The 17,939-nt window shown below is 40.5% G+C and overlaps 1 protein-coding gene across 6 annotated transcripts in view; it reads left to right on the top strand.

Moving 5' to 3' along the window:
- Window positions 1–17,417, top strand: part of PPHLN1 (periphilin 1) — a 74,536-nt gene extending 57,119 nt beyond the window's left edge. For 2 of the 6 annotated variants that reach the window (XM_049814332.1, XM_049814336.1), the window contains one exon: window positions 14,526–17,416. In XM_049814332.1, coding sequence (XP_049670289.1) covers window positions 14,526–14,735 — 210 coding nt within the window. In that variant the 3' untranslated portion in view covers window positions 14,736–17,416. Of the gene's footprint in view, window positions 1–6,856; window positions 7,043–14,525 lie in introns of those variants that run through there. The other 4 variants (XM_049814337.1, XM_049814333.1, XM_049814334.1 and 1 more) reach the window with 4 other exon arrangements.
- Window positions 17,418–17,939: the final 522 nt, after the last annotated feature.

Genomic DNA, 17,939 nt, shown 5'->3' on the forward strand with positions numbered 1-17,939 from the left:
ACTAAGTTGAGGTGAGATGAAGTGAGTCAATGGATCACATTAAAACTAAGCAATGACTCTAAGATCTGGTTTCAGTGCATTGCAGCCAACAAATGGAAAGTGTTAGTCTTATTTTCTTCATTAGGAGTGTAAGCTACTGACTTACCCTGCAGAAGGCAACTTTTTTTTTTAAATGAAACAGTCACTGTTATTCTACACAGTCCATAGTACTCATAAATAAATAAACGAAATTATCCTTTGTTTAGCATGTAAATCAATTCTTTGTGGATACTAATCCTTGAAATAGCAAAATGTCTTACCTGCTGATTTGAAAATAGGAAGTTTGCAATCTTTCTACCCTTACGTGATTTTAGAAAACAAAAAGCCCACTGGAATTTCTAAATGAAATGAGAAAATGTTGTTCATTTTCACTGTGGGTTTTTTTTATTTAATTTGGCTTGCTCTGTTCTAAACAATTAAATCTTTTTTCCTCATTTAATTCTGTTTCCAGACAGCGTAGTTCAGCCAGATCTTTATTAGCGTGAACTGTTTTGTTAAAAAAAAAAAAGTTCTGGAAGGCTGCATGAAGGAAGGAATGCCTTATTTTTCAGGATATGTTTGTACGAATAACCCCTGTCTATTCTGTATCTTTGAGAGCACATGGTAATCTTCTATGAAGTAAGGTTAAAAGGTAAATGGCATGGTACTGTTTCTTTTGGCTATTGCATTAAAGTGTCTGACCTTTAGCAACCTATTTTTATCTTAGGCAGTAAACTATTTAGTTCTGCTTATCAAAAGAGACTTCACTGCTCTCTTTCCATGCTGTTCTTATCCAAAACACACTGTATCAATCCAGCATCAGTAGGCTTTATCAGGAACAGCTATTATTCTGCTTAGAGATACAGCATAAAATAGTTTTATATTGTAGCAGTATGTTTTATTCAATAAATACTTTCATATATAGTTCTGTGGTTTCCGGTTTCATTATCTAGTTTAGATCTTCTTTTGTATTACCTCCTTATTAGTTTACTCTTCCCCTCGATTTTAGCTGTTTGACTTGAAATTATTTGTTTTGCTGCCTGCCCTAAAGTGAGTTGTTGTAGACTATTCAAACAATAGCCTATGTATCTCTGAAGATAAGATTAATATGGCAAAGTATGTTTGCAAATATAACAGATTTCCTCATTATTTGAGGAGATCTTCAAATCCTCAAGGTGTTGGTGCTAATGTGAAATTTTATAAAGTGTTTAGTTGGAGGGTCAACTCCTGCATACCTTTAGTTGCCTGTGTGATTTGCCAGAGTGAGGTTCTACGCATTGGAGTGTTGGCCAGAGGCAGAACTTGCTGCATCTCTGACGTGACCACAATTCATAATGCCGCTGGTGATACTCAGCACATCTTTAACCTGCAGGAAGTTGACAGAGTTGCTGTGTAGCCGCTAATTTGTTCGAGCTATATTTTATTTCATTGACTTGTTAATTTACATGAGGCTTTACTATTGTTACTAGTAAACAAATGCTGGTACCATAATCAGCCTCCCTGTTTTACAGTTAGAGTAGATCAGATTTATTTCATGAAACATCTTAGAGGACTGAGTCTAGACCTCTAGTATCCTTGAAATCTAGTATCCAGAAACAGCGTGGCCAGCAGGAGCAGGGAGGTGATCGTCCCCCTGTACCGGGCACTGGTGAGGCCGCACCTCGAGTCCTGTGTTCAGTTTTGGGCCCCTCATGAGAAGAAAGACCTTGAGGTGCTGGAGCGTGTCCAGAGAAGGGCAACGAAGCTGGTGAGGGGCCTGGAGCACGAGTCTGATGAGGAGCGGCTGAGGGAGCTGGGGTTTAGTCTGGAGAAGAGGAGGCTGAGGGGAGACCTGATCGCTCTCTGCAACTGCCTGAAAGGGGGTTGTAGTGAGGTGGGTGCTGGTCTCTTCTGTCAGGTGGCTGGAGATAGGACAAGAGGAAATCGGCAGGGGAGGTTTAGATTGGATATTAGGAAAAAATTTGTCACTGAAAGGGTTGTCAGGCTTTGGAACAGGCTGCCCAGGGAAGTGGTTGAGTCACCAACCCTGGAGGTATTTAAAAGATGTGTAGATGTGGTGCTTAGGGACATGGTTTAATGGTGGACTTGGCAGTGTTAGGTTTATGGTTGGACTTGATGATATTAAAGGTCTTTTCCAACCTAAATGATTCTGTGCTTCTAAATTTTGTGTCTCGATTACTAGACATATCTCTGTTATTTTTTGACTTAGTAGATTTGTTGCATCATGCTCTTATCACAGTTTATAGATGTCAGGGATCACAGAAAGCTGCTCTGAGCTATCTGAAGAATACAGAGGTAAAGCTCTCAAAAACTCTGTCTCAAAAAACCCCAACACAAAACAGTAATTGATGGTCCTAGTTTTCTTCTATTGGTCGTAATACTTTTTATAAGGACTGACTGAAGCCAGACTCGAAAAGCATCAAAGCTTTTCAGTAGATGCCAGAATCTGAAGACAAGCGAACACTTCAAAAAGTCATGAGCGTGTTCACATACCTTGCCCAGTTCATTCCAAATCCGTCCTCTGTCAGTTCACCTCATCAGACAACTTCTGGAAAATGTTCAGTGACACTGGATTGAACAGGGCAGACATTCCTTTAATGAGTTTGATAGGTAACAGTTCTTGTGCTGAAACGCTGCAGCATTGCTTAACTATCTCGTTAGTAAAGGCTTGTAACGAGGTAGTAGAAACCGAATGTTCTTACTCTCAGAAGATCTTTTTAAATACAAAATAGGTTTGTTTTTCATATGGCAAAATAGTTCACATTGGAAAAAACGGTGATTCCCAAGCTTTTTTGAACCAGCTAGTCGCTGTGATTCTTCAATATTACTTACCAGCTGTAACCCAAACTTATCCAATAATTAATTCCAAGTACTGTGGGATACAGTCAGTGGTGTATCCACTGAGTAAACGTGGAACTCCTACTACGTTCCCTTGGAACCACAACTGGTAATCACTGCCCTAAGACATGTGATTTGCTAACCGTAAAAGACAATCTCTACTCCTTGTGGCTTTCTCTTTGGGGAGAGACATGCTTTCTATTTTTACCAATTTTTGGATCGGATTTCTGCTTCCAAACTGAAGTGGAAATAGCTAGAATTGTGGGAACAGATTCAGGAGAGATAGTTTGGGTGTTGAATGCTAAAAATACAGAAGGAACGAATATATTTGCAATAAGAAATGAGGCTTCATCATACAGCTTTTCTGACCTGTTTCACCCCCAGCCTTTGTGCTAGCTTTACGTTCTGTTTCTTTATGTATTTTGTATTTGACTCGAGATATGTGCTAAGATACGCAAATATTTCAACACAAATCCTGTGTGCTTTGTCTGCCTGGGTTAGGTACCAGTTCTGTGAGTGGTCCCAGATGAGCTCAAAGATACTGGACACGCTAGTAAGGCTATAGATAAATGTTCTCTTTAGATGTCATCCACAGCTGCCCATCACCTTCTCACCCAGAATAGGTGGTTCCTCCCTGCAACCCAACTGGTGTGCTAGCATGTGACCTAATCAGATTGATTTTGCCCAAAAATGAATTTTAGGAGTAGTCCTGTGTAGTACTGGCCCACACAAACAAGTGGGGTGATCGTTTCTAGCATGGGGATGGTGACAGCTGGGAAGGGGGAATAGCCTTTTCAGCCGTCACAGCTGCATATGGAAAAAGATATCCATCCACAAGCTAGGGAAGGCTTACAGAAGTCTTCAAAAACATGGTCTTAATTTATTTTTCCTTTATTTGATTTTTATATTTGAAATGAGTGCTTAAGTAAATGATGAAACTGACTATTTAGAGGGTAGAGACAGGACCATGACTTGGACATGAAAAAAATTTGATCCGTTATTGAGGCACTAATAAAACTGATTTGTGAGGCCAATATAATGTGTGAAGTAATTCTAAACTTTCAGAAACCTTAAGGTTTAACATAAACTAAGTAATAAAATGTTGGTAATCTAAGTAATTGTTTTTCTTCTTGCAGCTGTTGCTTTTCCTTTCGGAAAAGTTGTCTGTTACATACAGTACTTATTTTGTGTAGTGTTTTCTTTATGCTGCACATGTGATTAAAAAAACCTAGCCTTTGGCATGCATATCAAAACCTGCTTTAGCATTCTTTTTTAACCATTTAAGAAGAAGGAAAAAAAAAAAAAAAAAGTTGCTTTTTTAGACGGTGATGATGAGAAAGCCTTCTCATTTAAGGGCTGGTTCTTTAAACTCATCGGTCCACTAGCTCTGAGTTCACACTAACAATGCTGCTGCCAGTTAATCATGCAACTGGGCTGCTGGGAGTTGCTCTCAATTGGAAAAGGAAGATTTTTTTGTTTTGTTTTCTTCTCTTGCTGCTCATTTACATTGCGCCATTGAAGAAAATATAGGTGATCCACACCTCAGAATAAAACTCTCTTGCCCTTAACAAAAGTGAGCCCTCTTAATGTAGAGTGTTGAATCTGGGAATATTTGTAGCTGAGGATATTTGTTGAAATTGGAAGTGTGAAGACTTGTATTGAGGCAAAACTGAATCACCACAAGTTACTCTTTGGTAAAAGCTCATGCATCATTGCTGATCTTGACTGCAGCACGGTCCGTATATATGGATTTTAAACTACTGTACTTTCCGTACAAAAATATTTGTGTGTTTTTATGACAAGGAAGATTGGTTTGTCACATAATTGTTGCTGTTAATATACAGCCCATTCTGATGAAGCTTAAATGAATATCGCTTTCCTTTATGGGCAGTGGACATAACTGAAAGCTATTAAAGCATTTTTAACATGAGAATTAACATAGACAGAGTCTTTTGTAGATAAACTTCACCCTTCCTGTTTTGGATGGAGCAATAAGTTTACCATGGAGCAGATTTAGGAAATAGCTTTCCATCAATTCAGTATTTTATAAATAAAAAGTTGCAGGGCGAGGTCCTTCCTTTGGCATAAAGCTGATTATTTCCTGTTTAATCCTGAACTGGTGCATTTCAAGTAATGGGATTTTTTTAGCATCTATCAGAGAGGAGAGCTTTTATGATTTTGTTTTCATTTATGGCCCTATGAAAATGCAGTTTCTAGACTTGAAGATCATTATAGAACAAAGGGAAATAATAGATACACAAGTTGTTGCACTTTCAGACAATTTTTGGACTTAGCTGCACGGTTTTTTTGTAGCTGGACATTCTTAAACATGTGGCTGGGTATTCTTCCACGTGAGCTGAAGAGGTGTCCCTGATACATCTTTAAGAGATTATCAGTACTTCTAGTGAGGTTTAGAAACTGATGAATTGTAATTGCTATGGATTATTTGAATTCAGATTTATCATCTGCTTGCAGAAGGCACACATTTTTTATAAGAATATATAAGAGGTGGAACTTAAACTAATACTGCCGTTTTACCTAAGGAACACACAAGCTAATATATGAAGTAACACTACCCTCATCCAACACATCTGTTGTAAAGAAGCCTATGAAATCTAGGCCACACACAAACTGGTCTCCAAGGGCCTGTAGTTGGTGTTAGAATGCTGTTATTATGTGGTCTGATTGGTTTAGTAAAGAATTATCTCCAGTAAAACCATGTAACATAATAGTCCTTGCTCTCCCACATGGGAGCTACTTCTGCTTGACTGAGCAAGACATTTCTTGAAGAACTAATGCACTTGCTCTTGCCAAAACATAACATTAAATGAAGTGTATTGTCATGTATCGTTGTTGCGTATCAATTCTTCTTCATTTAAACATTCGCTTAAAGTCCTCCACTGTAGTATTAAAAATGATGAAAGTAAATATACGGATTTCCTAGCAATATATTTAAAGTAAACTTCTTGCTTCTTATTGAAAACTTGTTTGTAATAATTTTAAGGCAATGGGGAACTATTTGGAAAATTTTAAGTTTTCATAAATCAAAACTCTGTTGCTGAACTTTCCAGGTATTAGTTTAATTGCCAGGCAGTACGAGTCATAGCAGTTTCAGGTTTATCTTGCACTGTGGTGAATACTTTGTATGTGATGCTTTCCCGGTTCACTTTGACTCGAGAGAGAGCTGAGACAGTTCCCCAGTTCGTAAGAACAGTTTTCTAAATGGTACCGATTTGGTTGGTTTTGCTATGAATGTTCAGAACCGTATAGCCTTGTTCTACAGAGCTGTCCTTGTTGTTTAACTGGAGCTGTAAACATTCACTACCATCGTTGAGGACTTGTCTTTTTAACCGCTTTTTATTTTTATTATTTGCTGGCACTGCTCAACAGTGTCATACAGCAGCTGTACGTTCCATCTTTAAATCGCTTTATAAGCATTGAGTAAATGCCTGAAAATGTGGAAATTTTTGTTCGGGCGGTGAGAGGAAGAAGAAAGGAGTTGAGGAGGGATGTTGCTTCTCTACAGAGGTGATGATTAGAAGTATTATTGCTGAGGGGCAGAGCTGGCGCAACAAAAGCCATAGGAGGACAAGGCAGCGGGGCTTTTTTCGGGTGCTCCTGCCATTATCGCGCGTCCCGGCCGGTCCCGGGCTTCTCCGGAGCCACGATGGGCTCCGCACCGAGCAAACCCCATAACTTCACCGTAATCTGCAAGGGGTGTCACCAGGGCATGATATGAAGCAAAGGAGTATCCAGCTGATGCCTTGAGCTTAAACTGGAGATAATGGTTTCATGCGAGTAAATAATTTAGCCTGCGTGTTTTCTTCCCAGTGTTATTACACAGCGCGGAAAAGGCCAGAGTTGTGTCTCGGGACCCAAGCCAACTCGTCAGGGTTTTCAGCCTTAAAAACATATATGTAAACTCGGCGGAGTTTGTTACTGTAGGCATAGACACCCCACCCCAGTTTTACAGAGCACTTTTCCTCTCTTTTCATGCTAGAATTCTACTTCAAAATGAAGCGGGAAGCCCTGCAGCAGCGCTGTTTTAGACTGCATCTTCCTCTTTCAAATTAGTTTAATCAAAGGAACAAATAAAAATGCAGACAGGAGATGCCGTGTCCTAGAAGCACGATGCTGTAGACCAGCTGAAACAGAACCGCCGTGGCCCGGTGCAGGGAGCAGCGACCAAATCCTGGGGAGTTCAGAGCCGGGTGGTCTCAGCTGCTGTTCCCAGGGGATTTCTTCCCAGCTCCGCAGTTCCCAGCTCCGTCCCTGCCGCGCCGTGCTCACACGCCATCCCCCGCGTTGCTGGTCCCGGGCCTTGAGGGCAAAGCAGAGTTCAAATTGGAATTCACGCTTCTTTTAAAAGGATGGCTGTATCAGCATCTATTCTATTCCACGTGAGGGACTGCCAGCAGACCTTTCAGTCAGGTATTTAAATGCCCAAAATGGTGGGCTTACGTTCTGAAAGCTGATTAAATCTATAAAACCAAGTGCTGGAAAGGGAGGCAGAATTGCATTTAAGTGGAAATAACTTTAATATTTTGCATCTCTTCAGTAAGTAGCAAATTAACATGAAATTGTTCATTATTACATAGTAGATTAAATAACTTGTTTCCCCCAATTTGCATTTCAATGAATATCTAATTGGTCTGTAAACACATTGATTAATGGGTGCAGAAATTATTACATAGATTCAAGACAAAATTGTTAGTGCATTTTTAAGAAGGGAGTAGACTTGTTGATATTTTATAATTAAAAATTGTATACCGCTATTGTAACAGAGTATTAAATTTGTTGTACATTAATTTAGCTTTTTGTAGCCATGAAAAATAGTTCATCTTGGTTGAAAACCAATTTTAAATGTCTTGATCATGAGAATTGTCTCAACGTGGTTTAATGACAGTTCTGAGCATTCTTTGCACTGTGGAGCTATAATTTGTATATTGTACTCATAAACATAACAGTACAATTACATTACCACTGCAGTCATGAAAATTTCTCTGCACTCTTTCAGTACAGTCTAATTTGCATGGTTGAGAAAAATCCAAGATAGTGTGTAAATAAATTAAAAAGAAGTGATTTGGGGAGAGGTAATAATTCCTTTTAAGATGTCTTTGGCGAAGAAAATACTGTGATACCAGCAATACTGAAGTCATTCAATGTGCAGTAGTTTCCTAATTTGCTAAAGCTTACATGCACAATTATAATGCAAAATCTTGCTGCGTATACAATCAGCTTAGAGCTAGGTCTACATTACAGAATCTTTTAGTATTACTCTTAGTTAGGAGTACAAGAAAAATTACACTCCGTAGTCTGTCTACCCATGCAGGGGAAAACCTGGCGTAGATGTGGCTGTGTTAACAGGAGATTGCTTTGTCAGACTTATTTTAGGTCAGCTGAAGAGGGGAAATAAGAAGCTGGCTTATACCACCAGAGGGCTATACCAACCTAGCTATCGTGGTTTAGCTGGGGGAACAAAAGCTGTTACCTCTGCCTGGTGTAGAGGAGCCCCGGGGCATCACTGAAGCAAGAGAGATTTCGGGCAGTTTGCTTTTTCATTACTGGGGTGTCTAGAAGGGATGTGGTACGGCTTTCAAACTTGTGCTCTGCAAGTTCAAGCTCTGCCTTTGTCAGAAATCAAACTACCAGTGAGCATGTTGCTTCTTTTCGTCCTTGCATGGGGTATTTGATACTTGTGGGAATGTGCCCTTAGTAACTGAAAAGTTGCTGTCTTCGGAAAGATAACATATTAAATGAATACTTGCATGAATCACAGATATAAGATTGTGATTGCTGGGCATGTTGGGTCTTCTCAGCGGTGAGTTAACATCTAAGGGTTGCAGGCTGTTTAACGTGGTTTCTGAGCCACAACCCTAACTCTCTGTGTGAACTGAGTCTTGAGGGTCTTTGGCTTTCTGGATGAGGAGCTCAGAACAGGCATCTCCGAGGAGGAGCACCGACTCGCAAGCAGTGACGGTGGGCTGCATCCATACGGTGCAGAGCTGCTCAGAGAGCCTAGAGTCACGGCGGGCTGCTGTGAAGGAGTCCTGGTGGAGGTGAGCAAGTGTTAGATCAATCTGTAAATGTATGGAATGATAAGAATACTCAAAAATGCAGGAAAGATTATGCCGAAAAAGAGCAAGGGATTGAAAATTACAGATTAAATCACGGGCATCAATTTCACTTGCTAAATCATCACATTCACTTCATGGATGCGGTCCTCCTCATGCCTGGTGGTCCTGCTTGTGTTTGTGAGCCGAAGTACCACCTTCTGCGTTGAAATGAATTTGCCTGTCTCTTGCATAAAGCTTGCTTGAGCCTTGCGTGCACAAGTCTCTTGATAATTCCTACTCAAGGGGCTTTTACGTCTGCATAAAGCCAAGAGCGTTCAAAAAAAGTGCCACAGTCATATCCGTTCAAAAGCATAGCTGGAGAAGGTAGTTAATGTTGTCTACCTTTATATAAAATAAAGCACGTTCATTAGAACAATTCTCCCAGAAATGAGAGGTGAAGATTCACTTGAGTTCTGAGCTGGAGAGGAGAAATTTGCATCTCCCATTTGCTACTCAGTTGTACTTTCTACCTGCTGTGGACGTGGGAGATGTAGAGGCTAACTTGCACCGTGGTGGGGCCGGTCTTCCTGAGGGTCTTTCCAGTTATCTGGGAACTTCTCTCTTGTTTCCCTCTTCTTCAAAGGCTGCTTAGAGCAGAACCTGTAGTTTTAGCTGTTCTGAATTGCCTTGGGAAGTTAAAAAGCCTTTCTTTGTACGGACTGTAGAGCTAAGCTGGGAAAACTTGGGGGGTGTGGGTTGAAATAAGGGTTGCAAATATCTCCATTTTAACTTCTCTGTTTTTCCTGGCCTCGTCGCCTTTGAATATTGTGTTTACTCTTGCTGTTGAAATGAAGCTGCTTTTTGGCCAGGTGTGCAAGACTTTTAAGACCAAGATGACAAAGTCTCTGACTCTTCTGCAGACTGTAGTCACTTGCAGGGCAGGACATCTTAAGTTCTAGCTTTTGTTCTCGTTACTATTTATGTTGTCCAGCAGCTCTGTTGCGCAAAATACACAGGCAGCTTTGGAACAGTTTTGGAGAAGAGCATGGGGCTGTGCTAGGCAGAGAAAGGGAATGACGCGGACTTTGTCGGTGAGTAGTAGACGCGTCATCAAGATATTCCCTAGCTAGGTGTGATTTCATCCACGCCCAGAGTTCAGGTTTACAACAAAGTTTTGGTGAAGGTGCTTTCCACCCGTCGGCTGAGCCATTTGATATGTTTTCTTTGGTTTAAGCCAAGACCATTTTTCGATTATCATAGCAGGAGGGATATAGCAGTCTAAGACGTGAGCAGTCCCCACATGCTTGCTTCTGCCTCTCTTTCTTCCCCATCAGAGGTTAACGTCCCAGAGCTGGCCTGGAAGAACAGAATGGGTGGTATCCTTCATTTCTTTCACGTTAACGTACATGGTAATTTAAGTCACTGCTGATGGTGCCTTGAGGTTAACTGGGAAAAGTTTGCACAGACGCAGATTAGGAAGTTCTCAAAAGTTTCGTTCTGCCTGCTGAGTTTCAGGTCTTGATCACCTCCAGCCTGGGGGACTAATATCTCCATTGCTCCAGCTAGATCTGGAAGTAAATGTCTTTTAGCTATACGTAAACAGTTCAAAGTGCAAATTTTGGGTTAGTTTTCTTAAATACGAGGAGCGTTCACTAACATGCGGCAGGTGCATCACACCTTTAGATTTGCATCTAGACAAAGCCAAGTGCTTATACAGAGACTAGCATGGTGAAGGGTTGGTCTCAGCCAGAGCTTCTGTGCTATCGTCATTTAAGAATAAAAAGAGCTAAAATGCCATCAGAATAGTATAAAAGTAGGCATATTTGTGGTCCTCTGACTTCACAGGTGCCAGGTGTGCTGATTTTGTAAAACTCTTCAAAGAGAATTTGAATGCAGCTGATATACTTCTCATGCACAGAAAAATCAAGACTGTATATATTCTGTGTGTATATATAAAATAAATATAAATGTATTTATGTATTTGGGAATCAAACAGCTGTTTCTGCTTCTCCTTCATCTGCTTACTAAAGTGTTATACATTCTTTCCATTATGCTGGTGGTATAGCTTAGGTCAGAGAATAAAAGTGTGCTAGGGCCTTGGTAAATGATCACCCTATGGCTTTAGCTGTTTTCAGGATTACCTGACATATATATCAGACAGAATAATCGTGTTGTTGGTATCATTCCCTTTCTTGCTTTTCAATATTAAAACGTTATTTCTTTTTTCCCCACACATGGAAGCATTTTCAGTTTTTTAGTTCCAGATGTTTATGGATGAGCCTTCCATGGCCTGAGCTCAAAATCAGTATCAGCTGGAATTTTAAAGATAGGGTTATTTTCAAACCTTGTTAGGTCACAAGTTCTTCTAGTATTCTTCTCCAACAGAGAGCTTTTTTGCTTGTTTGGAGTCTTCTCTTCAGTTCTCTTTCTTCCTCAAGCATCACATTCTCAGCTTATTTTCCAGAAACAGCCTCTTTCTCTTTTGTGGCGGAGATGGGTTTTAATATGCCATGTATGCTGGTTTTGGCCTGTTAAACTGTCTTTATCTCAACCCACGAGTTTCTTGCTTTTACTCTTCCAATTCTCTCCCCCGTCCCACTGGGGGGGAGTGAGCAGGTGGCTGTGGGGGGCTTAGTTGCAGCTGGGGTTAAACCATGCCACCATCCTCTTGAAAAAGAGCTTTGAGTGCTTTCACAATTTTTTCGAATAGTTGATTGTACCATTAAGCTGTAATTAATATCTCCTGTAATTGATATTCTTGTAATTGATAATCTCTACTCCCTTCTGCAAAGCATAGTAACTTCTCTCAGGGTTGGTAGTTGTGCACTGGCTTCAGATATAAACTGGTTGATGAAGTTATTTCCACTTCACGACTGTGGCTCTCAGTTCTTTCAGTTGTGCCGATGCATGTGGTTTTAGAATTGAATCGCTGAATCACATTAATTGCGGGGAAGTAATTTTAAAAGGGATCATCTCAGTGATGCAATTTACGTCGCAGCTATACAAATAGGTTTATCAGCACGGTTGAGAAGGAGGCACCAGGAGGCTCAGAATTAGCAGCTGGGGTAGAAGGCTTGTTGAGGGAAAATTGCTCAATTATTATTAGAGGAGCTGAGCTGTTTCCTTTGTTTTCTGTTGTTAGAACCGCCTTCCTGCTCCACCTTCGCCCTTTTCCCCTATTTTAGGTCAGTTCTATTTTTTTTTAAGAGTCTTTTGTCACAAATTATTGAAAACGTTCATCTCGTGTATGAAGGTGTTTACTTTTCAGGTGGTTGTAACAGCAAAGTGACTTCTGACTCCAGACACAGTGACAACGATGGCTCTTTTGATTTTCCTCCAAGTCGTCTTTTGTGGAAGTTTTGAAGAAAAATGTACTTGGGTTGAGCTAATATTTATAGGCTAAGGGTCAGGGAATTTCATCGGGGTTAGTTCTTTGTGGTGTGCGAGAGAAACAGCAGATAGCAGTATTTGCCATTAATTTGAAGACTGATTAAAAGTAGTGCGTTTCCTTCAGTTGTAGCGTTGGGCGCCTTCCCGTGCAGAAGACGAGGCGATGTGTCTAGTCTCTATTAGTGTCAGGATTTCACCCGTGCCAGTGTTGCACAGCGTCCTCTGAAGACTGACAGTTACCAGGTTCGCTTACCTGTGGAAGATCACTCACACATCCTTGGTCTGACCACTTCAAAGGTGATAAAATAGGACAAATAGACATGCAATCAGTAGGAGGAAAAAACCCAAAGTTTTGAACTATTTCCCCCCAAAACATAATGGCTGGGGAGAGAAAAAACTTTTCAGAAATCATTCTGTGAAGGTGCTAGCAAGCGTGCTGCAAGCACTTGAAAGGCACGGGTTATCCGTAAGTGCAATACCATCTGTCTGTCATATGGCTAATCAGAGACAGCAATTCTTCCTGAGCTTTTTCCTCGGAAAAAGTCAGAAAAAAAAGTAACCGCAATTTACTCTGTTTGAAGTTCTCTTAGCAAGTGCCGTGTTTTACTTGCTATGGAACATGAACTCTGAGAGTCTGGGTTTTGTGCTGATATTTTACTGCCAAAGAACTAAACATACAAAGCAGGAAACAAATCCCCTCTCAGAAAAAATGCCACGTGCACGCCGGTTCCACACTTAAGATGTTTAGCACCAGTTTGGTTTGGGCTGCACTCTTTTTGACTTCTTAATCTCCATTGAAAATGAGTTTCTTCCAAAAGGTTTTCTTTTATTTGCCAACCAGTATTTGAAAAGTGGGTCTCATCTTAAACTATTTTTATAGAATAGACTATCAAACACTTGAGAACTGTATTAAAGGTATCATGTTAAATCAGTGTGTTTCTGAGAATAGTTTAATTTGTGTGGAGAATGTTGGGTTTGGGGGTTTTTTTGTTTGTTTTGGTGTGGTGGTTTTTTTTTACTGCTCCTCTGACATGAATACGCTTGAGCTGCCCTTGGACTGGTCCTTATGAATAAAACAGTAGTGGTGTTCGATTGGGGGGGGGGGGTGTGTTTGTTTTTTTCTTTCTTTTTTACTAATGGGAAATTGCTTATACACAGTTGTATGTTTTGTGTCCACAATATAGATAGATGTGGGAGGAAAGGGTCACGCATCTCTGTAAAAAACCAAGTTCTAACACAGTCACACATACTAGATGATAATCATGCTTTGAGGAATATCAACATTTTAGCTTCTTTTTTCTCCTAAAAAACATACGGAGATACAAAACTTACTTATCTTCATTCAAAAAGCCAGCGTATTTTCTAAATGGAAATTGGCCAAAGAGGTGTGAAAATGAACTGCATCTGGCAGTTGGAAGACTTTGACAAGTTCCTTTTTTGGTGGGTGTTTAGATTAATAACCTTAGCTGGAATCCAAAAAAAAAAAAAAATTTGAAAGGCCACTATTTACTTTGAAAACCGCCTAAGAGCACAGTCAGATATTTGTTTGGAAAACAGTTGCAGTGATAAGGAGAAGTTACTTCTCCTCAACTGTGGTACCTAACTGACTTGCAAACTCTTCATTCCCTGCAGTACAAGATCAGACAGGTTCACGTAAACCACTGCCAGCGCTTCTCTTATCCTTTGTGGCTGAATCACCAATGCAATCAAACTAATTAAAGTCGTATTTGTCAAGGACTTCTACGAGAAACAGATATCCAACAAACAAACAAACATAATTTGGTGAATTTATTTAAGCGCAACTTGTACTTAAAGGATTAGGAAAGATTACAAACTAAATTATTGGTGCTTTGTATGAAGATTTGAGTGCTAGAGATGCCACAATTAAATTAATTTTACATATATTTGCAATGAAAATCTGGTTTAGCATTTGCACTTTGCCATTATTCATTAAATATTGCTGCAAAAGGAACTTAATCTCTCTTTAAGGCATTTCTTCCAATAAGAGTTATTTCTTCTATCCAGATAGTTCTGAACTAGTGACATCTGTGTTAGCGCAGGTCAGAAGAGAAGAAAAGGCAAATACATCTTGGAGTTGAAACTTGCGTTAAATCCAATATTCTTTGTTTGGGTTGGATCTGCAGTAGCACCTAATTCAATGAGGGCTGTTGGTGTGTTAAAGAGTCTTGCATTTAATCGCTTTCTAAAATGTGTTCTTTCTAGGTCTACAGACAAGACTGTGAAACCTTTGGCATGGTAGTGAAGATGCTAATTGATAAAGATCCATCATTAGAGAAGTCCATTCAGTTTGCCCTGAGGCAGAATTTACATGAAATAGGTGAGCGATGCATTGAAGAACTCAAACATTTCATTGCTCAGTACGATGCTGCCAATCAAGATCTATCAGAATCCTTCAAAGAGGGCTCATACTAAGGACAAAAATACCCTTTCAGATCCTCTGCATTGTGTATGCCATAATACATAAATCTGTTTTTTGCGGGGAAAGAGGAGATCTTGTTGGAGATTTGAACCCAAGGCCTGCGCTCCTTTGCAGTAGCTCAGGCGACTATATCTTGTTCACTGTGGTCTCCACAATTGTATTCTTCCTACCTGTACTTGTTGACGTATATTCCTTTCAAAGGATGTTCTTTTCAAAAATGCTGTAAAGTGACAAACTATTTTTGAAACCTTTACACAGTTACCTAGGAAAAAATGTTCAGTCCAATGTATGTACACTTACATTTCGATGTTTATAAGTGTAACTTCAAACACTGTATTTTTTATTAAAATAACAAGAAGCAGCTCTTCATTCCTCAACTTACGCAGAAATATGTCTTGTTTTCATGTACGCTATAGGAAGGGAAGACTTGCAGAATTGGTCGCAACTATGATTTAGATTATTTATTATAGTTTAATTTTAAACTTCAGATTAATTCTGTAAAATTACACTAGGTGTTATCTCCAGTCTCTGGCTGCCAGAGCAACTCAAACTACTTGATATAAGAAGTGCTGTATTTTTGTTCTAATTGCAGGTTCTGCGAACGCCTTTTAAATCTTGGTGTTTTCCATATCACGAGTCCTTACTAGCAAGCAATATTATGTAGGATGAATTCCAGGTTTTGTTACTATTTGCTACTAAACGTTTCCTTTGTTATGTTTTTGACTACACCTTCCAGAGTGTAACTGCAGGCAGCCATTGAGCAGGGAAAGGTCCCTTCTACTCTCTCCCTCTCCCCCCTTACGCCTTCTCACCACTTGTGATCCATCAGTTCTAACAATTAGGAAGCTGTGTGTAATCTTTATTTCTGACATCAAGAATGAGCAGGAATTTGGGGTGGCAAAGTGGGGCAAGGAAAGCGAGCAGGACCGTCTCTGTAGTAACTCCCAAGTTGCTTTGGATTAGGTGTAATGTAAAGTTGAACCCTAAGACCCCAAATTCATCATCATTTCAAACCTAGGTGGTTCTGGGTAATATCTGGCACCACTTTTGACCTGGTAGAGCAACTTGTAGTTGGGGAACAGTGGTTGAGGTGAGTCAAGAGGCTGCCAATGCTACATGATTACTTGTCAGAGATGAAAAATATTTAGGACTCATTGACGGTATCCTGACTATTGGACTGTGTACAGCTTTACATTTAATAAGGTACTGGTTTTTATGAATGTTTTAGGAAGGGGATAATTTGAGTCATAATCACAAACAGGTAAGCGTAAGCACGATTGTTTTGTATACATTTGCATTTAGAAACACTTGAAACTCTGTAAAAGGACTCTAATGACCAAAGCTCACCATTTCCAAAGTGCACGGTATTTTAAAATTAAGTGTCATTGAATTCAGCCCCCTTACAAGGTAGCTTCTCAGATTTCATCAGAATGGTGTGCAGAAAAGTAAATGAAATAACAATGATTTTGCATGTACAAGGTACTGTATGTATCACAGCATCTTACACATGCAAATCTTGATATGGTATATTAAATATATATTACATCAGATTCCCGAGATGCCTGATTAGTTTTTATGTCAGTAGGGTGTGGTTTTGTAGTTGGCTTTTGTTGGTTTCTACGAGTTCACATTGCTCAAAGGAGATGACCTGCACCTTACCTTGTTGGCACCTGGGATTGTGTGGGCTGCACAGTGAGTGGGAATCAGCTCGCAGATCCTACAGGATGCTAATTTGGGGAGGGAGAGGGGGGAAGAGGCAACCTGTTGTGGCACAGTAGCTAGACCTGACCCGCCCCTTCTGGCAACAACCCGGTTTACCAAGATCAGTCTTGAAACCACAGGCAAAGTCTTCTCTGAGGCAGAAATGTAACTACAGTGCTTCACTACTTGTCTACAGGACCGAGAGCCTTCAAGGTGTTACATCAGAGTTTCTGCTCTGGGTTAGAAATACTAATGAAAAAATACTGAAATTGTGTTTAATATATTTTTGATTAAAAATGTCCATTATTACTGTACAGTTTGTTAGGGGTCTCCTTTGTTAGAAGCCTGATTAAATTTACTATGATAAAAGTATCTGATTTTTCAAGTGTTCTTCTGCAAAGTAAGACCTAAGCTTACAATCACAGAATATCTGGAGTTGGAAGGGACCCATAAGGATCATCAAGTCCAACTCCCTGCTCCTCACAGGACTGCCTAAAATTAAACCATATGATTAAGAGTGTCGTCTAGACTCTCCTTGAACCGACGGGCTTGGAACTGCGACCGCTTCCCTGGGGAGCCTGTTCCAGCGACCGAGCACCCTCTCAGCGAAGAAGCTTCTCCTAATGTCCAAGCTGAACAATCCCTGACGCAGCTTCATTCCATCTCCTCGTGTCCTGTCGCTGGTCACCAGAGAGAGGAGATCAGCACCTGCCCCTCCGCTGCCCACCATGACGAAGGTGTAGACTGCGATGAGGTCACCCCTCGGCGATGAGGTCACCCCTCGGCGATGAGGTCACCCCTCAGCCTTCCCTTCTCCAAGGTGAACAAGCCAAGTGACCTCAGCCCCTCCTCGTAAGTCTTGCCTCTGACCATCTTGGTGACCCTCCTGTGGACACGCTTTCACGGTCCGATGTCCTTCTTATATTGAGGTGTCCCAAACCGCGCACAGAACTCGAGGTGGGGCCGCACCAGGGTGGTGTAGAGTGGGCCAAACACCTCCCTCCATCGGCCAGCGATGCTGTGCTGGAGGCATCCCGGGACACGGTCAGCCCTTTTGGCTGCCAGGGCACCCTCTTGACTCGTGTTCAACTTGCCATCAACCCAAACCTCCAGATCTCTTTCTGCAGGGCTGCTCTCCTGCCTCTCGTCCCCCGGTTTGTAAGTGTAACCAGGATTACCCCTTCCCAGGTGGAGAATCTGGCACTTGCTCTTGTTAAATTTCAGATGGTTGGCGATTGCCCGGCTCTCGAGTCTATCCAGATCTCTCTGCAAGTGAGATCTTTCAAAAGTTTGTTAGGTTGCCCTTAGCTTAATCTGACTTTTTTTTTTTTTTTTTTTTTTTAGAATGGATTAAATTTTACTCATGAACTAAGGAGCCTTTTGAATTTTTTTTATAATTGCTATTTCTGTGAAAGGTTTAATTCACATTCATGAGTGATAGGTAACTGGTTTTCCATTTAATACTTGTTGTTATGTTGAATGTTCACATTTCACCT

This window comes from Accipiter gentilis, chromosome 11, assembly GCF_929443795.1.
Source record: "Accipiter gentilis chromosome 11, bAccGen1.1, whole genome shotgun sequence".
NCBI lineage: Eukaryota > Metazoa > Chordata > Aves > Accipitriformes > Accipitridae > Astur > Astur gentilis.